Source organism: Rhinatrema bivittatum, unplaced genomic scaffold, assembly GCF_901001135.1.
Source record: "Rhinatrema bivittatum unplaced genomic scaffold, aRhiBiv1.1, whole genome shotgun sequence".
Lineage (NCBI taxonomy): Eukaryota > Metazoa > Chordata > Amphibia > Gymnophiona > Rhinatrematidae > Rhinatrema > Rhinatrema bivittatum.
Window position 1 is genome coordinate 321296 of NW_021820488.1, and position 26553 is coordinate 347848.

General features: G+C 41.1%; 1 protein-coding gene across 1 annotated transcript in view; it reads right to left on the reverse strand.

Moving 5' to 3' along the window:
• LOC115081669 (vitellogenin-1-like) overlaps window positions 1–26553 on the reverse strand; it is a 90450-nt gene that overhangs the window by 39489 nt on the left and 24408 nt on the right. Inside the window, 10 exon segments of the mRNA XM_029586093.1 lie at window positions 1484–1577; window positions 1670–1859; window positions 3586–3705; window positions 3799–3906; window positions 3992–4116; window positions 7452–7549; window positions 9444–9661; window positions 18220–18438; window positions 18751–18876; window positions 23245–23410. Coding sequence (XP_029441953.1) covers window positions 1484–1577; window positions 1670–1859; window positions 3586–3705; window positions 3799–3906; window positions 3992–4116; window positions 7452–7549; window positions 9444–9661; window positions 18220–18438; window positions 18751–18876; window positions 23245–23410 — 1464 coding nt within the window.

Below are 26553 nucleotides of genomic sequence, written 5' to 3' on the forward strand. Positions count from 1 at the left end.
ACCGACTTTACCTCTTGAGGTTTATTATGGAGTTTCGGTTTGAAAGGAATTTTTTCCACCCTTCCTTTCACCTTTAGGGTTTGGTTTTTTTTTTTATTTCCCCGCTAATTCATTCAGTCCACGAGAGTCAGCGCTCACACTGAAAAAAATCTTGGAAAAGGTGAGGATACTCATCCAGTATCCATAGGAAGCAGGAGAGAGGAGAAGTGGTGGCATCTGCAAGGTGCCCTCTCACAAGCCTACACCCACCCGGTATATACCAGAGAATCAACGAGGCTTCCAACTCACCCCAGGTTGACTGAGCAGGCTGATCCAATCCTGGTTTCACCCCATTACGATTCTCATTGATTTCCCTACAACTCCATGCATGCAACGAGGCAAAACCAGGACTGGGGTAGCCTGGGGTGAACTGACAACCCTACACCTAAGCAATACAAAACAGAAACAGGGGAATGGAAGAAAAGCATCCAACCAGAGATACACCATTACTCGGGTACTATTTATGGGGAACCGTACACTGTTAAGAGTCCTGTAGGCCCTACATTCCAGTTGGCATAGCTGGTGGAGGCCCTAAATTTCCAAAAGGAATAAAGGGGACTCTAGTAATAGAAAGGAGGGATCACACAGTTACTGATTTATGTATTTATTTCTGGATTGTGAATTTACCACAGGAAAAAGTATATTTTATGTCAGATCTTTTTTATTGCATAAGTGAGTCAATAAAAGTGATATGTTGGAATACAAAGCAAGTGACTCTCTGGTTTTTTTTTTTAAGTGCAGTTGAAAATTGACACAATCAATGTATTAGGCCCTGGAAAATATCTTCCCTTCCCCCACCCCCAATGAAGAATCCACTGAAAGGCGCTTGAAGAGAGTGGATTGCGGCTGTCTATGTGATGACTTAGTCAATATGATGTCAATATTCAGCTGCTATATAGCTGAACGAGTTAGCTGGATAAACATATCTGACTAACATGTCTGGGATAGTCAGTAGTGCAGCTGCGCCACTGAATATACCCAAATAACGAAGAGCCAGCTGAAAGTTAATCTGGCTAACATTAAACCTGCTCAATAGCAGGTCTAAAGTATCCAGCTATCTTACTGCCTGATTCACTGAGGCTTTTCTCCCATTCTTTGTCTATGGGAAAATACCTTGATGAATCAGGCCCTTAGCCAGGTAAGTCTGAATATTGCCCCTTATCTGCTTAAGTTAGCCGGATAAGTAGCTCCTCCCAGGAATACCCTCATCCCACCCACCACTTAGCTGGATAACTATTTAGCTGGTTATGTAGCGGCTGCTGAACATGGCCAGATATTCAAACAGCGCTGTTTAGCAGATACATCTGATTTGGTAAAGTGGCATTGGATCTTGGGCCGTATATTTTATGCGACTGAATCTTCACGTATTCCCTGAGTTTGGGGTTACACTTCTATTCAGCGTTATGAAATTCTTAAACCGGATGATAAAAAAAAAAGTCATTACCTGAGAGCCACTTTAGAATGCAGTTTAATGTTGGCATTGAGCAACTGAGCCAGGCTGAAATCTGGAGCTGGAGTAGGTGAAATCTGTGCTTTCACTTAGACAGAGAAAATAATTTAAAAAAAATGGGTTCATGCATAATATTTAGCTACGTGTACATTTTCCAGGCACATTTTCAGTTTCTCTTACCATTTATTGCAGCACTTGTGACAGATGTATAGTACACGCTTGTTTCCAGTGGCAGTCCTACGCATGTAGGTATAATGTGCCGAATTTCAGTAGAAAACAGAGATTTAGACCAATGAGTGTCCACACCTTCTTGAAGCTGGTTTACGAACTTCTTTACTGGGGAAAACTTTCCATCTGGTTTGTAGAATGCCTGTAACAACAGTGTCTCGATGTCATGAGAAGTGTCTACTTCTGATAATGATTTTGAAAAATAATTAAAGTTTATAGTTTGGAAAAAAAACAAACAAAATTCCAGGACAAGAAGGCATGATAGAGAGGTGGCACTCCTTTACTGGGACTCTGTCCTTTTAAGTAGGGTACCCTCTCCCAGATATCTAATTCAGAAAGTTTAATTCCCAGATAGCTAATTCATTTAGGTATGCTCTTCGTTTATAGAACTCTGCAATGTCACTTCTTCTGTGCAGGGACTTCTGGACTTAATTATGGAGGTGATTTTATTCCCTAGGTTTGTGATTATGAATACTTTATGATACTTATGATACTTACTATAGTTACGTTTTCTAATAATGTTTCTTATCACTCTGCTTTGCTGAGATGTTATTGTTAATACTGATGTTTAAGTTTATATCCACTGTTAAAAATGTTTAATGTATGAAGTTGTTCATTGTACACCGGAGTGAAGGCTCCTCGCTATACTTCGGTATAAAAAAAGAATCTAAATAAATAAATAAATATGAATAACCAATTTGCAGAGTTCCCATCACCCAATCCTTCTGCTGATTTTTCTCCTACTATAGAAACACTAGGATTCTCAGCGGTAGCCCCTTCTCCAATCCATGAGAAGAAGCACATGTTAGTTCTGATATTCCTCTTGGGGATTAGTTTACCAGAACCTCAGATTGACGGTATTGAGATGATGCCACTATTGTAGACTCATCAATCTCTAATTAAATTTTCTTTAAATTTAGAATAGCTGGACCCTATGAGAATCTCTAAAGAGATCCGATACAAGAAAAATCTAACCACTGTGGCACAGAATCCCCATAGAATCAGGTTGATCACCTAGCAGAACCTTGAAGTTGACTCTATGAGCTTTCTGCTGGCTGACCTGGAGACAGACATTTTGGACTAACCCATATCTTTGGATGTATGGGACTTCTTTAGTCTGGTAAATGAAGAGAGAAGCTATAAAAGATTATAGATGGTTTGCAACCACCATCCTGCGCCCTCGATCCTTGCCAGTCCCAGTGTCTCCTGCTCCTTCATCTCTCCATCCCTGGTAGTACCCTTCGGACTGATCTCACGGTACTGATCTCTGCTTGTTCTTGACTACTCCTTGATCGTTGCCTGATCTGACCTCTGCCTGGAACTCTGACTATTCTTGATTGCTGCCTGCCCTGACCTCTGCCTGGAACTCCGACTACTTGATCGCTGCCTGACCTGACCTCTGCCTGGAACACCATCTACTCTCATCTGTCACCTAGAATCCGACTTCCTGCTTGACTTGACTATGTCTGATCTGACCTCTGCTACCGACCCTGCCTGGCTGACCACTCTACTCTAAGACTCTGGCCTTGATTCTCGCTATATACTTGGACACTCAGTTTTGGCCTTCTGCGACCTCTGGACTTCCTTGTCTGAACACCGACCACGCACCCTTGTTCGTGGTGGGCACTCCCTTGAACTTTCTCTCTAGGAGACCCTGCGAGGCCCATCTAAGACCAGGCAGCCCGGGTAACCAATGGCTCAACCTGAGGGATCCTCGGGTTGCTATTGGTGAAGCTCCAGCTAGCCTCTGTCTCCTCCTGTGGTCCGGCGCTCTCTGGGTCCGACCGGAGGGCCATACCAATCCTGCACCTGGCCAAGGGTCCACTCCCAGCACAACACATGCAGTCTGAAGTTAGTGTAAGAAGTACCTGCACTGCATACTGTATGACATCCTTATCAAACTCGTCATATAAAAGCTCATGTTCAAAAGCCTTGATGCTGGCAGTTATGAGAGGCTTATCTGCTGGCAGCGCTTTCCATCCAGATAACTATAAAGTAAGAGATAATGCATTAAAATAAAAATGCTGAAACATGATTAAAATAATTGTCAGCATTTTAAAAGTATTTTTATGGTGTCCTACCATCTTCATAATGTCCATAAATTTGTTTTCTTGCTGTGTCTCACTTGTAGGTGAAGATAAGCGTCTTTTCATTATCAACTCTTGGAGCCTTTCAGCTCGAAGCCCAACCTAATTTTGATGGAAATATACAGATAATTTTTTTTTATATGTAAATCTTATTATGAAAAGAAAATTGTAGGAAGCCCTTGTTTACCTCAAAGAGATCAAAGGACATTCCCATGAAATCAGCTCTGACATTGGTCATTAAGGCTGTCGGCAAAGTTGCTGCGGCATTGTTGAATACAGAAAGTTTTGCTGCCAGTCCTGCCATGAGAGAATCTGAAAGAATAGTCAAAAAAAGACATAAAAATAATTTCAAAGCCATATTTTTAAATATATAGGGGTCATTTTCAAAGCTATTTATCTATAAAAACAGGTTTTATCCAGATAAGTGGCCCGTAACTGCTATACCCACATATTTTTACGCCTAACTTTAAAAATACACACGCAGAGATTTTACCTGCATAATTTACATGCATTTTACATTCCCCCTCCATACGTCGGTTTTTTTACGCGTTTAAGATGGGAGATTCTCTAACATATTCTCTAACAACATATGTGTGGCAATGGAATTACCAGGGTTACAAATGTATCTAGCAGTTCACCCAGGTCCATCTGCAGATCATTAAGAACATAAGAAATTGCCATGCTGGGTCAGACCAAGGGTCCATCAAGCCCAGCATCCTGTTTCCAACAGAGGCCAATCCAGGCCACAAGAACCTGGCAATTACCCAAGCACTAATAGGATCCCATGCTACTGATGCAATTAATAGCAGTGGCTATTCCCTAAGTATAATTGATTAATAGCAGTTAATGGACTTCTCCTCCAAGAACTTATCCAAACCTTTTTTGAACCCTGCTACACTAACTGCACTAACCACATCCTCTGGCAGCAAATTCCAGAGTTTAAATGTGCGTTGAGTGAAAAAGAATTTTCTCCGATTAGTCTTAAATCATTGGCACCTTCCTGGCTCTTCAGTCTCATCTCCCCCAGTCCGTATTTCACTTTTAAGACATTTACTATCGCTTACTCCCGATAGAGAGCAGGTATAAATATACAGGAGTGAGCTGCCAAATCTACAGGCATAAAACTCTTAGGGCCTGATTTTAAAAAGCATTTACATGCGTAAATCTGGGTTTTACGCATGTAAATGCACTTTACTCGAGTAAGTGGGCTTTTGAAAATTGCTACAAGATATGCCATTGAATCGTCCATAGGATTTATTCGCATAAGTGCACTTTACGTGAGTAAATGGCTTTTGAAAATTACTACAATAGTAGTTACATTTATGCGCGTAACTCCTTTGAAAATTACCCCCTTAGTAAATAGCGATTAGCATGCATAAATGTCAGCCCTACCTGGGGACACTCCTGCACGACCCCTTTTTTACATGCGTAGATTTACTCATGAATCCTTTTGCACATAGGTTTGAAGTTTACAAAATACCTTGTATGCCAGTATATGCTATTGACATGCATCTGTGCCAATTTTTGAAATCTCTCGCACCTTTTGAAAATTCACCTTTAAAGTAAAAGTTGTGGGGGATTTAGACTATGGGCTAAGGAAGGCTGGGGGTTTGGGACTGGGGGTGGGAGCATTTAAATGCCAGAATATTTTACACTTATTTAAAATTCCTAACAGGGAGGTGGGGCTAGGAGTCTCATTTGACTTCCAAGGTTTTTTTAAATCTATGGACAATGGTGGGGAGGCCACATGGCCCCTATAAAGAAGCAGCCTGGGAGCATCAGGGCATGCATTACTGTCCTAATGCTCCCAGAGAAAGTTGGCCTCATCTCTTGAGCTACCGCTAATTTTTGATCAAATACCACAGCTTGACTATTTCATTGCAAGCCATAATATTCGATTAGCATATGTATAAGCTGATTTGCATGCATTCCTATGTATTTGCATGAAAATAAGCTCCCTTGAATTCCCACATTGCACCAGATTTGCAGTATTGCAGATAACACATTGTATTTGAAATTTTGCATGCTGTCTGAGGGGGTAACACATTTACCATGCAGTAGATGCTTACTGTGGCTTGTTACATCACACCCTAAGGCCTAAATTCATCAAAATGCTATAATTTTCACATGAGCAATGCCTGCAATAACGAAAAGGGGTGTGGCTAGGATAATTTTTGAGTTACTACACTGTACATTATTTTAAATAGTGAGAGAGAGACTCTTTATAAGGCTCCTATAGTAGTCAACTATTTATACCACTATAGAAGGGTCATCTAGTAACTCGAGGTGAGGTTTTGGTGGGGGACTAGGGTTTTGGGGCCAGTTTTACATGCACAGTCAGACGTACGAACAGCACAGTACACATCATCTCACGAAAATGAGATTTCTACAATGTTCTCTCACCCTAGCTTCATGCACCTCTACCTGGTTACTATCAAGCTAGGGCGAGAGAACATTGTGATATACTGTCCATTCCATGGCACCTCATCCTCCTTCTCAAACCCCCATCCCTTTGTAGCAAAATTTACCCCTGATCTCCTGACCCCCCCCACCCCCCCTTTGCATTATCTTAAAATCCCTGGTGATCTATTGGGGCCCGGATTGTTCCTTTGGGCTCTGGGCCAGGTGCTGCCATTTTGAAAAATGGCAGCACCTGGCCCAATTTGAAAAATGGCACCAGCTGGTTGATTTTATACTTTTGCCCCATCACTTGATGGGGCAAAAGCCTGTATGTGGCTAGCTGATACCATACTGAAAATCTAACAAAGAAAAGGTGTGTTCCACTACAGCTTAGGATCTGTAGGTCAAATGATCACACTGTTGTAAAATATTTAAAATTTATGAATGGTTGTTCAAACATTCAAAAGAGCAGTCATCAAGTATTTCAGAGACAAATTAAATCCTGTCAAAATTCAGAGTCAGCTCCCCAAGATGGACTGTGTTTCATGGGAAGCGACATATATTTTTATTTATTTATTTATTTAGGTTTTTTTATATACCGGCATTCATGAACAAGTCACATCATGCTGGTTTACATACAAACAAGGGGTGCAAAGAACAGTAGAACTAAACTGGTGCAAAGGGGAAGCAGTTACAAAAACCCAGGGGTGGAATAACTGGGATAGAGAAAAAAGAGGAACAGTGGGGAGTAGAAGAATTGTATGGGGATAAAATAAATAACTTAATGAATATTTACATATATTCCACAGTTCAATATCTTTACAGACAAACTTATATGAGTTGTAGCTAACTTTCCATAATATAACCTGTCATGTGACTTTTCATGCAAACTGCATTATTTTATTTACATTACATTTACTAATATGAGCTTAATTTCAGTCATTTGAATGCAAATAATCTTATTTCCATTACTTCTTTGTAGTGGGGGGTTTTTTTTGGGAAGGAAATATCACGTGGTATTTAAAATACCTTGGGTTCTCTCTATGTTAAGGCTTTTACTGCATGGCCTAATAAATGACCCCGTTAGTTACCTGAATAACACCAACATTCAGCATTATCTGGCTAACTTTGCTCCACTCCCAGAACTAGTGAAACTGGTGCGATTTTTGAAACGCAAGGGTTTGTCTGACAAAGTGCCAATAAGGATCTTTCAGTTCAGAAAGTTGTTAAGGAATTTCCAGCTTTACCTTTGAATAAATCAGCCTTGATGACACAGCTGTTTGGATAACCAAGTTTGTCAAACTTGGGGCTTAGAATCTTCATGGCTACTCTAGAGGCAGCAGCCCTAGTAAAAGAGCAGTGTGTTAAATACTGAAGAACTAAAAACGAACAAACCCCCAAACACATTAAAATGTACTGGACATCATACATCAGTAATGGAACAGTAAATTAATTTTTCCTTTCTATTCCCATCTAAGCTAATTAAACCCAATGAAAGTAAACTTAGTGAAAGAACACTTAGTTAAATATTGCATAGTTAGAAAAAAAAACATAATAAACTGCTGTGCTGGGTGCACTAATAATGAAACAGTAAATTAATTTGGTCTCGCCTCTCCAAAATCTAAGTTAATTAAATCCACCATTATATATTAGTTGTATAAAAATCCTCACTGACAAGGGTGATTAGCAAAAATAGCAACAGAGTGGAAAACAGTTAAATATTGTTTAATTCCACTTGTACAACCACAAATGCTCACCATTTCAACTATTTCCTACATCACCTAGATCACTATATTATACTTCTGTTGTTGGCACAACATCTGTTGAACTACACAGTCTGAAACATTCAATTTCTATCACTGAATAGCTGTTAAACTTCAAATGCATCTGCCGTGGTCCATATGCAGCATCAATTCAGAGGCTAATTGTTCCTAATTTGCTGCCCATATGACCCAAGCTATTTCCAATTATGCACTATTCTGTGACAGATGTACATAGTAAAACTGAAGGAAATAACTCAGAGTGCACTGTAAAGATTAAAACATTACACACAACAATAAACACAATGTAAAACTAGGCTTATTGTGTTTTCCTGTTGTTCCGGAGTGTAGAGGTAAGCCAGTCACACTGGAAGATGTGTGCATTTGAACCAGGACCTTGCAGACCTGAGTGACAAACTAAACCAAAATGTAGCCTTGAGCAACACAAGATGGAGTCTTCAAACATGTGATGATCCTGGCAGTTTAATAGGGGACTGTGAATAACACAGAAGAGGAGAAACTGCCATTGTTCTTCCTATCAAATATCTGTCTGCACCTTACAATTTGCTGGTACGGTCCGGATGCATGTTTACTGAGTATGCAGCCTTGACCAAGCTTTGTATCCAGCAAGAAAGCCAGCATTATTCACGAACGTCTCCTCTATCTCCTTGTGAACATGCACATATTTTCTGACTGAGACGAAGTCACCTTGGGAACCCACCAATTGCATGTCTAGAGATGGTGGTAACATCCAATCAAAATCAACTTTTGGACCATAACCAAATGTTTGAAGTCATAAGGAAAGAAAAGGTTGCTGAAATTTACAGATGATGAAACTTTTTCTCTATTCCAATGCAAGAAATTGTCCCTGTTTTATTGCTGGCACATAAGACTCTTTTAATGAAACAAAGCTAAGCTTCAAGACTTGGCATCTAACTCAGCCCAACCCTGCTCCATAGCTGTAGACTGCTTACTGCTCTTGCACTAGCCCAAGCCCTGGTAGATTAAGCCATCCCTCTTGTTCATGCCTGTGCAGCTTAGAGGCATTAATTTACATGAGTAGAAATGTTGGAGGGAGAGGAAGGTGGATAGAAAGAAGAAAAAAAAATGTCACTCTACTCTGGGTTTTGTTTTTTTTTTTGGGGGAGGGTGTCTTTTTAAATGGATTAGAGACATTATTTTGAAAAATTAACCTGCAGCTAGTAATTGTGAAAATGTCAGACAATGCACCTTGGCCTGTCAGCCTCTTTTCAGCTGTTTCTTCCTATCTCTATGTGCTTTTGAAGTATCCCTCCACTGACCTCTAAGAACTGATACAAGAAGAGTACAGCGGGAGCAGAAGAGGGAAAATAAGTAAATACATAAGTAAATAAATATATTTCTATCTATCTATATATTATTGAAGTGAATTGTTGTGACTGCTGTGTTAACAAAGCTTAAAAAAAAACAAACCACCAGAATTTTGATTTAAGTCCTCACATTGCTTGGAGATCTGGAGTAGTGCTTCTGCTCAAAGCCTTCAGCTGTGAATATGTGAAACTTGCTACTTGCAAACTGGTTTCTTTAAGTAGAGCATTTGCTACGTTCATTAGTATGACGGTACTGGGCTTGCAATCCAGCAGGACCATAAAGGCTACCATTCGAACCTCAGGGTGGACGTCATGGTTCACAAATATCTGTAGAGCAATGTCTTGCACCTAAACCAGAACATGAGAGATTTCCAGATGGTGATCATTAAACCATGTTTTTAATTTTATCTTTAATTAATTGCATTAATCCTTCATTTGATTTAAGCCTTGCTTTTGTTATTTGTCTTGTGAAAAAATTTTAAAATCTAGGACAATATTTCACCTGAAAGACAATTTTTCCAAGAATTATGTAGTGGTATTCTTTTTAAATAATACAGCCTGCTGCAAATTATTATTTCTATTTTTACATTATGACATATAAAATCAGCCAAATTGCTACACTATTCACCCTTCATTTGCAACAACAGAGAGAACAGCTCAGAAATATACAGCAAAGGCTTTACTTTTATAGATAAGAAATCAACGGGCTCTTAAAACTGCAAAGCCAGAGAAAAATAAAACTCCAGCTTAACAGAATACAAATGTCCAATAAACCAAAGCTTCAATGCAAGCCCTGGAGATGTATACCTTTATTTTTATAAAGATGTACACGACTCTACCATACACATCGCAAGATTCCATATAATACTTTGGTTTTATACCATAAACAATGTGCCCTACCAATATGATATATAGGATCTTCATATATATATATAGGGCATACTGTTTCACATTTTGCTCTTGAAGTAACGATTGTTGCAAGGCTCTGAATTATAATCAATCAATCCACCTTTAGATAATAACCACACATTTTTTAAATATATATATGAATTTTTAACTTTCAATTAAAATTTACTTATTGTATGTCACAGAAGTAAGGGGCCACTGTACGCAGTTTGAATATCTTAAAAATCAATTCAAGTACTGTATAATCGACACGGTCCATTTTCAGAAGTTACTACTTCTTACTTCAGGGGAGCTAGTCGCTCAGACTTCTTCTGGGTATTCCAGAAACACAGCGTCTTTGGAAAGCCCCATTACTGCACACAATATATGGCCTGGCGTCTTTCGAATGGTAAGCGTTGTTCAAATGATTCTAACATTCAACCTTTATTTTGACCCATACCTTATAACTGGGACCTTCGCTTTCAGATTTTATTTTATTTTTCATGGGGATTTCAATATGATAGAGGATAATTTTACACTTTTTGTTCCATGTGTTATAATAATATTTTCCACTGACTTTTTTTCTTTTTCCCATTGAAATTCCCAGGCAAAATGAAAACAAACAGTAATTTTAAAAGGGAGGCACGTGCAAGAGGAAAGACGCAATTTTAAATTGTGCGTGCAAGTATGCGCGTATAATTTAAAGTACCCTTCCCGCACGTATTATGGCTAGGGCTTTAGTGACTTTTACGTGTGGATGCAGGCGGGAGTTTAAAACATGCTTGCGAGAGATAAAACAGTTTTTCCAAGCAGTCCACCAGTTTGCCCAGTTCATATCAAGTCTTCGAGAGCACTCTGGTTCTCCAACCTGTAAGCCCACCACTTGACCCTGAACCCTCACAATGTGCTAAATGCCCTAAACCTCAAGATCTCCAGACTCGCTCCTCATCAGGACCAGAAGTAAAGGTATGCGGATAACCAGTCAATGCGTGCCATGGTCAGCTTTTTTAAAATGTAAACTTAGGTGCATAAGTCTCGGCCCCACCCCGGAACACCCATGCTCTGCCCCTTTTCCACCCCCTTCTTGTTGCCCACACGGGTATGCATGCACGTACTTTGCATCTTAGAATGTGTGTTGCTCACGCGAGGCCCGCATACCCGCAGATGTGGCCATTTTTTACGCAATTGACCCAAAAGATTTCTACTTATAACAGATGGGCTAGAGCCCATTGAATCAGGGTGGTCATGGTTGATAAAAAGGACAGTTGACAGTCTTTCGACTTTGGTTTCAGAGTTATTGCAACCTGTCATGCTTTCTGTATTTGGTGGATTAGAGATAACACTGGGAGAAAAGCAGGTTGCAATCTTCTGTTTGGTGAATATACACTGAGGCCTTGCTTTGGCATTTATTTTCAATGAACACATAGACTTTGCTTTAATATTTAATATCACAGCACAAAACTACTAATCTGTCACTGTCTGTCATGTCATTAATACTATCACTGTTTTTTGCATATAAAAACCAACAACCAGCAAAAACACGAGTCACATAAAAAACTTAAACAGAAAGTGATAGACTATGTCAAACCTAGTGCAAAGATGTGTCATCATTTTCAAAAGGTCCCCAGAGATATTTTCTCTGTTTCAGAAATCCTGACACTGTGCTGTGTTTCATTAAAATTGCTTCAGGGGTTTAATGGATCCTTTTATAATCCCACACATACACAAAAAAACTCTTCAGCATTTCATTTTTGACTTTGAGTAACTTTCAAACTTAAGTGAAGGACCGATGGAAATGAAATGACACAGCATTCTTTCGTGTATGTGTGCGATTACAAAAGGATTCACTCTCGGCCCTCAAGGGCCTCAAACAGGTTGGGTTTTCAGAGCAATCCTAATGCATATGTATCTAATAGATTTGCATGCATACTGCCTCCACTGGATGCAAAACTATCTTAGGCATATTTATTAGGGATATCCTGAAAACCTGAGTCCCTCGAGGTCTTGGACTGAATACCACTGAAATAGTCTTTGGTGAGAATGTTGTCTGCTGATCGATTACTGTATGTGTCATGAGGGCAATCTGATGTCCTTACATAATAAATGTAAAGAACCTTTGCGCCAGATTTTCAAAGCCTTATGTGCGCCGGGCCTATTTTATAAACGCCCGGTGATGCGCGGAGAGCCCGGGTCGTGTCTAAGTCCCGGGGCTTAGAAAAAGGGGCAGTGTGGGGCGGGGTGGGGCAGTCCGGGGGGGTGGGGTCAGAGGCTCCCGGCACAGCGGCCATTTGCTGCTGTGCTGGGGGATCGCATGCCGGCAGACTGTCGGCGTGCACAACCTGCACCTGCCCGGAGGCAGGCGCAGAAGGTAAAACAAAAGTCAGGGGGGTTTAGGATAGGGCTGGGAGGGGGGGAATAGGTTAGGGGAAGGGGTGGAAAAGTTAGATTAGGGGGAAGGGAACAGGTGAAGGCTGCGGGCGTCGGCGAGTGCAGGGTGCTCAATTGTGCACCCCCTTGGCGTGCCAACCCCTGATTTTATAACATGCATGCACCAGCGCGCACCTGTTATAAAATCGGGCATCCATGTGTGTGTGCCGGGTAGCACGCGCACATGTACACCTGTGCGCTTCTTTTAAAATCTACCCTTTTGGTTTTTCCTTATTAAAAGTACCTTAACTAAATGGGGAGGTTCAGAGAAAGTGTTAGTAAAAAAAGAGGTTTGGGTTTTACTCCCTCATGTGGGAGCTGAGGTGGCATGTCCAAACTCTTTATCATCTTCAACCAATATCAATCCTTGTAGATTTTAGTTTGGATTTTGGTTAGGCAGGAGCTTTCTGACTCCGGTCTTTTATTTTTTCTACTTATTAAAGGAGAGGTGTTGTTTTTTTCCCCTTGAGAGTCTGTCTTCCAGTTTGGCTTAGTTGGGTTTTATTTTGCTCTTGTAAACCAATTTTTGGAGACTACCATTGTGAGACCCTTGTGTGTGGTTAAATCAAGGATAGGGAAGATTCTTTAATGTGCTACTATTCCTCCAGGATGTAGACCTGACAGTAATCCAAAGCAGAGGAGTTTCAATTTTAAATTATCTTCCTTTATTGACTATCTCCTCAGTTGGGAACAAGGACGTTTTTCTACCTTGTCTCTATTGATTTTTTTCCCCTTTTTGGAGTTAAAGATTATTTTTGTTTTCTGGAACTGTTCCTTTGGTACCAGTACATCACTTTCCATTCTATTGGAGAGAGTTGTCTTTCACCCTAGAAGAACCTGAAGAGTGGAGGAGTTATCTGTGAGGACTGGAACTCTACCAAAGGCTAGAAAGGGAAGAAGCTAATGGTATTCTGTGAGAACTAGGTTTATTGTGACTCAAGTGAGATACTTGAGTGGGCAGTGCCCACCTGGTACTTTGAAAGGAGTTAAGAATACTTCAGGAAAGGTATGAGGATTGGGATTTACATTCTGATAGATAAATAAACCGAACTGATTTGTAACCTTTTACAAGAATTTCGGTATATAAAACTGTTAAATAATTGGGACTTTATTCTAACCATCTCAAAATGGGAAGACAGCTGATAAAACTGGGACTGAAAAGGAGGATTGAACTATCTTCAATCTGAGTAATCTGAGAAACTGGGAAGAGAAAGCGATCAAGTGTAGGCTTTCAGGGGAATTCAGAGACTTTGACAGAAGAGTGAGGTCACAGGTTTATTCATCTTTCAGCTATTCTATTATTTATTGACTTTGAAACACACATTTACTGCTTTAAATAGTCTTCAGTCATCTAATCGACTATCAGTAAAGAAGTGGAAACCACATTGTTTATCAGTGTGACTTTTGAATGCAAGAGACTATTAACATTACAGAGATGGAAAAAGGGCAAATATTGAGTTGAATGCAAAAATGCCTTTAGGTTAGGTCCCCCTCCCCCACAGAGAGCCCTGGACATTACACTGGAGAAGCTATCCGAGGTGGAACTGAGAGATTAAGAGTGATTGAGAGCAGATAGGGTCCATCTCTCTTTTCTATGTGCTCTTGGGTGCAAGTTGAAGGTTGTGTCCCACCCACAAAGAAACTTGAGGACATGTACCACTATGGGTAACTTATGCAGGGAATACACACATAGGTTATACCAATTTTTAAGGGGCATGTACTTCCACAGATTTCCTTTTGTCAGGGTTGGGGAGACTGGTTAAAGGCAAACTACTGGCTTGAGCAGAGCAGAACACAAAGCACAGTAGGGCAGGGTCTTCAGCTAGCTGGCCACCACTTTCTTGGGTTGACCCTCAGGTTCTTGTGGCCGGTAGGACTTAACTGACAGGAGACTAAAGACAAAGGTGAAGGCCAGCTGTGGTCATGGCTGAGAAGTATGTCAGAAACAAGGAGTTGCAGGACAAGCAGGAACTGGTACAGGCAAATAGGAGTGGACCTAGACAGGAAACAGGGCAGACCAGGGGCCAGGAACTGGAGCAAGGTGAAATATGGCAAGGATGCTAGGCAGGGATGGACAGATCAGAACAGGGCTACACACAGACAAGGAAGGCCACTGGGAGGCCCACAGAGGATAAGGGAAACAGACAAGCAGGTACAACACAAGAAAGCCTCTTAACAGACCACATCAGGAGCAAGAACAAGGCAAGGGACACAAAGGCAAAGAAGGCTACCAGGAGACCTAGACAGGACAGAAACAAGGCAAAGAATACAAGAACAAGTATTAGGCCACCAGGATATCCAACAAAGCAGGAACACAAGAACACAGCAAAGCTAGGGCACAGGCGGACATTTGCATGTGTGCGTCGACCCTTGCTCAGGGACACTGCGATTTTATAATTTGCATGCGTATGTGTACACATATTATAAAATAGCCTGGTCGCACGCACCTGTGTGCCAAATTTTAAGTGGGTGCACGAATGTGCGTGAAAATTCCGCTTCTATCATGGAAGGTGTGGGATTTTAAAAGGGGCGTGCGCCCATGCCATTCCCAGTTTACCAGTTCATCCACCAGTTTACCCAGTTAACAGCTAGGTCCTTCAACCCCCCCTGCTTTGATAGCCTACACTTCCCCCAGTTACTCCAGACCCTTTAAACTCCTCAGAAATGGATCAATCCTTTTATTTTATGACTTACACGTCATCCATAGCAGAAGTAATGTTACACGGCAGGGAAACTCGGCATTTGCTGGGGTGCATAATATTTATGAGCGTATCGTTTGGTGAGGCCCTGAAATCCCCACGCCCTGCCCATTTTTGGAAGTGTTTGAGATGTGCACACTGTGGCATTTAAGTATCTGGGAGCTTCCTAAAATACCAGCAGCATACGCAAGCCCAACTTATTCGCATATCCCCTGATTGATGCACGTACCGGGCTTTTAAAATTCACTTTTAATAGTTTAACCCTATAACAAAGTTTTTGCAAGATTCCCAGCTAGTCCAACTAACCACTAGCAGATGAGATCTCGCCTTCAGGACTAAGACTTAGTTCTTCCCTTCCTATGAATCTATGCTTCTAAGGAAGTTAATTAAATAAAATATTTCAAAGCAATCTCCTTTGAGGAATTTACACTGCCAGTAGTTCAACAATTGACCCTCTCTCCTAATCTTCTTTCTTGGTTCTAGCAATACTTGCCTTTAATACCTTGTCAGATCAAACAGTAGTAACTACTTGCTCAAGAACCATTTCTCTCAGTTGTCAAATTAAGTACGTGACTAGTGCAAACTCATAATTACAAAGTTTAGAATTAAATGCTAACCTTAAACTAGCATACAATGTACAAAGAAAATAATACATTAACCCTCAAACAAAACCTTTTGCAAGATTTAAGCACTTATTCCCACATGTCCAATTTACCACCAGCAGATGAAGGTCCTGCTGTCATTAGGTGCTTTGAAGAAAATGCAAAAATTAAAATCTGAAGGAAGGCAGATTGCTTTTATAGCATCAATTTTGTGCTTTCATATTTTTTCTCCTGCTTTTTTGGGCCTCTAGCTCCGTTGGGATTCTAGCACCATGAGCTTTTACTTGCAACTATGAGAGGGATTTTTCCCCGATTTTAACCACCACCATTCCCCTCCATGTGCCTAATCATCTGTTCATTGTATCAACAGCCCTTTGGCTTGGTACTATGTACCAGTGCTTCTTCTGGAACCCTATAATCATAGTCACCAAGTGTCACTTAAGATATGAGGAGGCCTTTTTTTTCAGTGAGTACTTGCTGATTCTGAGTACTGGCACCTTTTCTCTCCACCTGCTTGATTTGCCCTGTGGTCCTCAAAAATCCCCATGCATCCTGCATGTGAAATCTGGGACCTTTTTTTTTCCCCCCAGAAAGATAGCACTGGATATTAGAGATGTGAATCGTGTCCTCGATGGTCTTTACGATCGATTTCGGCTGGGAGGGGGAGGGAATTGTATTGTTGCCGTTTGGGTGTTTAAAATATCGTGAAAATCGTTAAAATCGTGAGCCGGCACACTAAAACCCCCTAAAACCCACCCCCGACCCTTTTTTTTTTTTTTATTCTTTATTAATTTTTCAAATAATTACAAGCATTTCCATCCTTGCACAGAAAAACAGAAATAAAGTTATACATAATTATAAATCATTTCTAATATAAAGTAATATATCTCCATTATTTAGTCCACAAATCTATTTTAATAAGGGGGGCGGACAACAAAGAAATAAAAGGAAGCTTTACTTAAGAAATCAATCAAAGAAAATGCCAATTGCTTGCACTATTTCAATCTCCTGCCCCCCCAAGCTAGCCAAAAGTCCCTGGGGGTCCAGCGGGGGTCCGGGAGCGATCTCCTGCCGCGAATCATTTTCCGTACGGAAAATGGCGCCGGCAGGGTATCGACTGCAGGAGGTCATTCAGCGGGGGTTCCCCAGGGACTTTTGGCCAGCTTGGGGGGGCCTCCTGACCCCCCCACAAGACTTGCCAAAAGTCCAGCGGGGGTCCGGAATGACCTCCTGCAGTCGAATCGTGTTGGTCTATGGCCGCCGCCATTTTGCGGCCGCCATTTTGCAAAATGGCGCCGGCTGAAGACAACACAATTCAATTGCAGGAGCCCGTTCCGGACCGCCGCTGGACCCCCAGGTAATTTAAGGCATTTGGGGGGGGGGTTCGGGAGGGTGGGGGATTTAATTTAAAGGGTCGGGGTGGGTTTTAGGGGGTTTTAGTGTGCCGGTTTTCCTGCCATTGGTTTAGGGCAAGTAAGTAAGTTCCTGCCCTCCCCCTTCCCCTGATTTACGATTTTTTAACGATAAATCGGGGGAATTGGTATTGTATCGTGGCCCTAACGATTTTTGATGATTTAAAATATATCGGACGATATTTTAAATCGTCAAAAAACGATTCACATCCCTACTGGATATGTGTATGAATCCCTCTGCACTGGGGGCTGTGAGCATTGCCTTGGCATCATCTCCTGCCCCAGTTGCCCCAGTCCCTGAGAAGTGGAGGCCATGATTTGGGGATTGAACTGGGGGTTTTCCACATAGAAGTACTCAGCACTGACACTGAACCATTGGGCTGGTCCCTCTAGTTTCATTTGAAAATTCTCAGCTAGTTTTGATACCTTAAGAGAAAATTGTATTATGTTTATAACTTTGTGAATTGCTTTGGGCGATTTATTGAACTATGGAAAGTGATTCATAAATTTTATTGAATAAATATAATTTGTTTTTTTAAAAAAAACTTGCATCATCCAATTTTCATATTATACAGTGCAGACTGTTAAAAAATGTCATATTCTCACTGAAAATCTAATCCCATTGGCATCTCTGAGAAATTATATTGCTTCACATGGAACCACCCAAGGACTACCTGCAGCTCTTTAGTGATCTGCTCTCTTGCTATAACTTAAACATTGGTGCTAGAGCCAAATATGTATATACTGGGACTATCATCAATGTGTACGCTATGTATAATGTACATTTCAAAGATTGCTTTCATTTTTCAAAAATTAGTAATTCATACTTTGAGAATGTTAAATAGCATAGTATGCTCAGAAGAAACTTCGTATATTATTACCCGTCTATGGTCTTTCTTAGCTATGTTTTTCATGGCCAACATGGCATCAACCTGAACTCTGACTGGAAGATGGGACGCAGCAGATGAAAACGTTGGCAGAAACTTCTGGATGGGCTTGATACTTGCGGGCTGTCCTGCATTCCCAATAGATTTCATGGCTAGGACCATGTCCTTTTCATTGCCGTGGCTGAGAGCCTCAGCCGCAAGATCATGGAGTAGCTGAACAGCAAGAAGGAAAAGGTTATGCAATGCATGTAGCTCTATAAACTCTAACCTCACACATTCCCTTTTCACATCTGTACTTGAGAAATGCTTAATCATTCACATTGTAACTGGGGTTTAGTGCAAGCCCTGCTTGCCTAGTTTGACCTGTGCTAACAGATATTTGAAGAGAAATGCCACACAAAATGGACAGGAATCTCTCATTTCAGGTTTGAAATTAAGCCAGAAGATTTCAATACATAGAGATCTTAAAGTCCTTATTTTTCACTGTAATTAGCTAAAAAAAAAATAAAAATGAAAGTGACGTACTTGGAGAGCCGCTTCTGTGCTGGCAGCATTATTGATACTGTACTTTTGAATGAAGGAGCCATAGCAGAGATATGCCACTTTTCGAATGAAAGAATTTGGTCTTAGATGAAGTTTGGTTATTATTGCCTAAGAAGAAAGCACTTTGTTATTTCAAACTATAAAAAACAGAAAGAAACATAACAAACATTAAGCAACTATATGTAGATGTATGTACTGTATGTTATAGTAATAAATAATCCCTACTTCTCAGAGTTGTAAAAAGGGATTCCTAAGCAAATTACTTAATTCTTTGAAATTTTATAGGAAACACATGACTTTCACTTGGGTCTCCAGCAGAATAAACTGTGATTCCACTAGGAATAGGTGAATTAAAAAAAGTTTGCAGACTCAAAAATTGCATTGCATTTTTAATAGTAAATGTATGTAGTTTGAAGAAATATTTCTATAGGAATAAGCATCCAAAATTTATTTAAATGTCCTATAGACACACAGATCTAAATTTTCAAAGGCTGCAATTATGCATTTAAACTCAAAGTTTTGAGATTGATGATCAAAAGATTAATGCAACTAAAATGGACTTTACCCACATATATCTAATAAATTCCCTACATCTCCACTCCTGACTCCCTTGTACAACTAAAACTTGTACATACAAAATCACTGCATGTACAGATTTAGACTTTCCTCACTCCAAATGATGTCAAATCATCACCAAGGTATACTGTGCTGTTCGTACGTCTCACTCTGCATGTCAAACTGGCCACAAAACCCTAAACCACCACCCAAACCTCAACTCCAGTTATTAGCCGGCCCTCCTATAGTGATATAAATAGTTGAATACTATGAAGGCCTCCCCAGAGGTTCTCTCTCTCTCTTTCTCTCTCTCTCTCTCTCCCTCCCTCCCTCTTTCTCAACATGCAATTTTTATCACAAATTGCATTATAGTAATTTTGGGCATATTGCACAACACACCACTAGGAAAAAAGGTGTAGTTATTTCCGGCGTTAATATCGTATCGTCTGGCGCGATAATGCCCCTCATTTTCATTAATCCCACCCAAACCCCTCCCCAATCCTGCCCCTTTCAAAAATTTGTATTCGCAACATGCAGTACCACGATTATTGCATGGGTTAACGCATGCATCATGGCGTTAACACCATAACGCATTTTGATGAATGACCTTGTTAGCTGTTTATGAACTATAACTGGTTAAGGGCAGGATTTATTAAGGCTTTTCTTCCATTCTGTCTTTGGGACAAATGTTAAGTCAATGGGGCCCTAAATTAGTAGGATAACTTTAGTCCTGCTTAGTTTCCAGCGATGATAGAAGAGTATCATACAAGCGTTATACAACTGTTGCATTTAACAATCTCATTTTCAGCTAGTTTTGTTTATCATTTTACCTTGTTCTTACTTACATATCCAATTGTATGTTATCCAAGTGTTATACAATCATTGTTTTTTACAACATAGTTTGCAACTAATTTTAATTATCAATCACTTTGTTCTTAATTACTATGGCTACCTGATCTCAATACCCTGTGTTATCCAATTGTTATATTTGACAACCTTGTTTTCCTCTAGATTTGTTGATCAATTACCTTGTTATTTAATTTTTCTATTGTAAAGCTCTGTTGCTAAGCTATGGTAAATGGAAACCGATAGGATATTTTTCTAAATTAATGTCGGTATACAAAAATACGTAAATAAATAAATAAATAACCAGTGGGCAAATTACACTTCCAGTGCTGTTTCTGACAGAATCAGAGCTAGAGTGCCGGGAGCAGGTAAGTTTATATCTCGCTTTCGGCAAGGATTAATAGGAATTGGGGGAATGGAGGAGGAGTCCAGGGAAGGGGGTTTGAGGGGGTGGCCCAGGAGGGCCGGGGGGGGGGGGATTTAATTTCTGGTTTTAAAACTAGGAAAATGGTTTTATTTAGACTTACACCTCCTCAATAGCAGAAATAAAATTGCATGGCACTAGACCTGGGTGCACACCCAAACACGAACAAATTTATGTGCACATTTCTTGTCCCCACCCCAGAATGCCCATAATCTGCCCTCCTTGCCCACACCGTCACCGCACCCTTTTTTTTGCCTGAAGTAAGATCTTCATGCATTTGGACTTGTGGGTGCCTCTTAAAACTGGGAGGACACGCATATGTCCTAAATGCATGCACATCCCCCGATTTTGGCAGGCGCATCACTTTTAAAATTCACCTTTTACTGAATATGGACCTGTAACTGTCTCATAACAATCGTGATTTATGTATTTGATTAATAGTAAGTGATACTTTAAAGTGATTTGGGAACTTTCGAGCTAGTGGAGGCCTGGAAAATAAATATATTACATGTTCTTAGAAGTGCTGATCAAGAGGAAACCATACTGTAGGGCCTAGAAGAGACATCTTAAAAACAAAGAATCCACATGGACCACGTCGCGCCCAGCGGCGCGCGTAAAGCCCTGGGACACGTGTAAGTCCCGGGGCTTGAAAAAATGAGCAGGGGCGTGGGCAGTCCAGGGCGGGGCAGGGGCATGGCTAGAGGCCTCTGCAGGGCCGCTGGGCCACTGGGCCGGGAGATTGTGCGCCGGAGTTGGCCAGCGCACACAAGTTGCACCTACCTCTGGCAGGCTTAACTTCTACAATAAAGGTACGGGGGGAGGGGGCGAGAGGTTCTTTAGGGCTGGGGAGCGGGACAGGTAGGGAAAGGGAGGGGAAGGTGGAGGGGGAGCGAGGAAAGCCAGCTGGTCTCCCTGAGGGCTCAGCGCGCGCAAGTTGCACTAGTGTGCACCCCCTTGCGCGTGCCGACCCCTGATTTTATAACATACCCGTGGCTGCGTGCGCAGAAATGTAGGCTGCGTGCGCAGGTTTTAAAATCTGCCCCTTTGGTGAATATAGATTGGACACATGCTTGAATGACTGGGAACGTGACAACCAGGAAAAGATAAGTTAGAAAATAATGCAGGGAACATGGGGTATAATGCATTGAGCTTTTGCAGTAGTGCAAAGCACTGCAGTGCCACTTGCACCTCAGAATAACTTGCATGAAAGCATCGTACCTGTTGTCATCGGCATTTGAAAAACAGCACCAGCAGCAGTGGCCACAAGGAGGTGGAATTGGTACATAAAATGTTTTAACTGTTCTTCTCCTTCTGTGAAACAGACTTAAAGGCTGATAAACCTCAGGGGATGGCCATTTCCACCTTCTGGGCAGTGATAAAACTGGTTTCAAGATATGGTATACATGCCATTAATGTTTTAAAAAGAAAGTATAATTCCAAAACCAGTCTCTGCTGGTGAGGGGGAGGGTTGCTTCTCTGTTTAGAGAGTGGCCCACCAGCGCGAGTCATTGCACCACAAATTCTTATGGCACAGGCAGTTTTGTTAGAAATCCTCTCTTCTAGCTGTCTGCTCAAAGATGTGTAAAACGAAGGCATTCTGCTGACATGTTGTCGCGGATCCCAAGCAATTCATAGACAGCTCGGTTGAAGCCAGTGGAGCTGCTGCAGATTTGCACAGCTATTTAGTATACAGGCTCGTTTCAGACAGACTGTTGTGCAAGGTCTACTGCTCAGCAATTTACACACCAATCAGATGACATATCCTGTCAGAGGTGTGCTGCAGGCCATGGCGCATAAAGGCTTAAGCGCTATTGTCATTGTTAGGACCCCATGAATACATCCACCCTCTCATCTGCTGGAAAGGGTGTGATGGCAATGGCCCAGGTTTCAAGAGTTAGCTTGGGATTTCTAATTCTCTGGTTTATGTCACAAAATTGATATTCTTGTGGCCTCAAAGGAAAGCATTGATTTTTGCTCTTCTTTAGTGTCCCACGAGGGCTGACTATCATTCTACTAAGCAATCCTGCAGGTATTGGAGGAGACAGATTCTGACCACTTGTGTGAAGGGTAAATACATATTTGCAGACAAGCTCATTAGCTGAGAAGTAAATGAGAATAATTACTGCATACAGAAATCACTAATTTCCAAAGAACGGGTCATCTTTGCACGCATTGCCCATGGACATGTGAGAGTTCTCAATGTCAAAAACAAAAAAAGATACCATGATTGTAAATCCGCTTAACACGAAAGTTTAAGAAGCCTTTAACCATTTCAATTCATCTGATCCTATCATAATCATCTCATTTATAGTTGATATTTGCCATGTAACATTCCTTGGTCCTTTGGTTCACTTTGGAGTGGCAAACCAGTCACGAAAGATGGACTGTAAGTCTCAAATTATGTTAAACTAAATTATATGATTGATTTCTACAATGAACCTTAAAAAAAAAATGCCACTTTGGATATTAGATTATGGAATCTACTTTTTATGTATTTTGGATAATTTTTTTCATAATTGCATTTTAAACATTTGCAGATTCATTTTTTTCCCTGTGTTGTTTAAAATGTGCCTAGGGAATATTGCTAACTTTTAATGTGTTTCATAGTTGACTGAACTGGTGAAGAAAGATTAGGAACTGTGAAAGTATACCTTAGCTTCTGCTAGAGCATCCCGATCTGCTTTAATTAAATGTAGGCCCATGAGCAGTGCCTGGGCTGCTTCTAATTCAGTGAGCTCTTTCATTTCAATTTTCTCTCTGATGAATTTTATAGCCATAGGATTAGCAATAGCCGGAACTGCATCCAAAATCCAAGCTCTGTAGGAAGGAAAGCAAGTCAAGAGAGAAGATATTTTCCCTTTCATTGTTTTTAATTTGCCAAAATTACTTTTAAATCACCAATTATATAAGCAGTAATACTGATTTACTAATGTAAACACGATATCTTCTGCTTCCGAGATTGGAAGTGCAGAGATGGGGTCCTGGAGAAACACTGAAAGTTGTCTTCTCTTTTATTATACCAAAAATAAATTATTCAAAAGGTACTGTTGTAGTGAACTTTTGAGATCGTACAGGACCACTGCAATTTTTAAAGCTCATGCACACAGTGTTCATTGGATAGTTCTTACCCAATAAAGGTATATTTCCATGTGGTATGAAAATCTGGAGTGCTCGTGAAGACTGGTTTATATTTCTGGTACTCTACTACCTGGTGTAATAAGAGCCAGTGCACAAGCAAAGACTGTTTCATAGAGCATCCTACTGGAAGACATGATTTGTTTTCCAGTCAATAATGACCGAGTCAACTGAACAATTGCAGGCACTGGAGTGAATTTTCAAAATGTCATGCACAAAAAAGTTAGCATATATGTGCCCAAGTAGCCTCTACTCGCATATTCTAGATTTTAGAAAAATAGAAAATATGCGCATATTTTCACTTTCCAGCGCACATATATGCGCGTAAAAAAGGTGCGGTCTAAGGGCATTCTGGGGCGGGGCCTAACATGATTCGCGTGCAGCTGCTATTTTAAAAGACATTTATGCAGGTTGATTTGCCATCTTCATAAGTGATATTAAAGGTGTTTATTTTGTATTATTGGCCAAGTGGGAGGTTTGGGCAAATTGGTGGTGGTAGTGGGGAGGGGGAGCTCAGACTGAAGAAACAGAAAATTCTCAATGTCCTGGAGAAAGGCTGGGCAAACTGGTGGACAAATTGGTAAAACTGTTAATTTCCTTGTTTTAAAGGTCAACAATTTACATGGCAAAATCTCTCTATACACGAGCAAGTCCTACTTTATTTTCACGTGTAAAATATGCATGAATATATTTTTTATAATAGGTAGCAAAAATACACATGTTCAATGCATTGAGATATGTGCTTTCAATGCATTGCATGCATTTGCATGTAAGCCTGCTTACGCACAAAGGGGTAGATTATAAAAGAAGCGCACGTGGCCTACATGTGCGCATGCTACCCGGTGCACGCACATGTGCACCTGATTTTATAACATGCACACGCAGGGTCGGCGTGTGCAAGGGGTAAATTTGAATGTTCTGTGAATTGGCCTGGATAAATGTAACTTGTTGGGGGGAGGGGGGGCATATTTTAAACAAGGTAGATTTATTAGGCCTAATACCTTTTCAAAGTTGACTCCTAAGCATCTAAGTTACTTTACCTGACCTAACTCCTCTGCCCTTGGGGCACCCACTTTTTGAGTCTGTAGCATCTGAGTGGTGGAAAATCTAACTGCTGAAAAGTGATCCCATATTAAAAAGAGAAGGCTAAAAATGGCAGAAATAAATGGGGAATACATTCCTGTGCATTCTTTTGAAAACAGAGTCTAAAGTGACTTTGAAACCTGGCTTGCCTTTGGATCATATGCAAACTATTTATGAGCCAAGTTAAAAAACAAAAAACAAAAAAACAATTTTTTTGAATGCAAACATGAAATCCAATAAATGTTTTAATGAGATAAACTAGAAGAACTGACCATAAACACTTTTTAAAACTAAATATTATTGGATGAATTTTTAATCGGCCACGCCTGTTAAAAAGAGGGATTACGTGCTGAAGTGCCGGGCCCAGAGAAAGGGGCGGTCCGGGGGGGGGGGGGCGGTCCGGGCCGGTCCAGGGGGTGGGGAGGGGCTGGAGGCGGCCAGCAGTCTGCCGGCACGCGCAAGTTGCTTCTGCTCCAACGGAGCACTAAGCAATAAAACAAACAAAAAGAAAAGGTAGGAGAACGGGTTTAGGGAGGAGAGGGGAAGAGGGGAAGAGGGGAGGGAGAAGGGGTAGGGGGATAGGGAAGTTCTCTCCCGGTCTGCTCCTTAATTGGAGAGGACTGGGAGGGAATTGGGAGAGGCTCGAGCTCGTCGCCGCATGTACTTAAAAAAAAATTAGGCCCCCCCCTGCGCGCGCTGCCCGCACATGCTTGCGAGGATTATAAAATCCGGCACGCATGTGCGCATGGCCCATGGGATTTTATAACGCCGGCGCGCACATGTTATAAAATCGGCGCGTCCATGTGCGCGTGCCAGGAAGTGCGCGTCCATGTGCGTGCGCCGGGAAGCGTGCGCACCTTTTAAAATCTACCCCTAAGCTCTAAGCCAGAGCTTTCCAAACTTTTCATGTTGGTGACACACTTTTTAGACAAACATAATTTCACGACACGGTAATTCAGTCTACTAGTAAACCAGAGGTTAAAGGTTAAACGAACGAAACATATTTAGACAATTTATGTATGTTTCCTTAAATATATACATAAATAAAATGTTTCACGACACAACCTATCTCATGAAAACCTTAAATTTATATTAAAAATATATATTCCAAGATTCATGTTATTGTTATAATTTATGAGAAACAATAATAAAACAAATTGTCTGTCCCCCACACCCTCATCTCTCTCCTCCCCCCAGCACATGTCTGGCCCCCACACACTCATATCTCTCCCCCTCAAGCACATGTCTGTCCCCCCAGCACGTTTGCCCCCCACTCACTCATCTCTCTCCCCCCAGCACATGTCTGGCCCCCACACTCATGTACCTCGTCTTTTTGATTGTTGCCAGTTAAGTGCTTCACTCCCTTCCATGATCACCAGGCACTGCTGCTTGCAGTCAGTACTCCTCATGGCCAGGCCTCATCGGCAGCAGCAGCCAATGCAAGGATGGCTGGGCTCGTTCCACCCACCAAGCCCCCCAAGAAAACGCAATTGACAGCAAAAATCACCCAATAATAAGCAACCCATAAACTGAAAAAAAAAAGTGAATCTCTAGAAAAAAAAAAAGCCCAAACTTGCATCAGAGTTGACCGGGCTTGCGCGACACACCTGCACACTGCAGGCGACACACTAACGTGTCCCGACACACAGTTTGGAAAGCTCTGCTCTAAGCAATACCATATCATTATATTTAGCTTTCTGATGTTTAAATGTAGTTATTAATTACCCTTTATTGCCTCTATC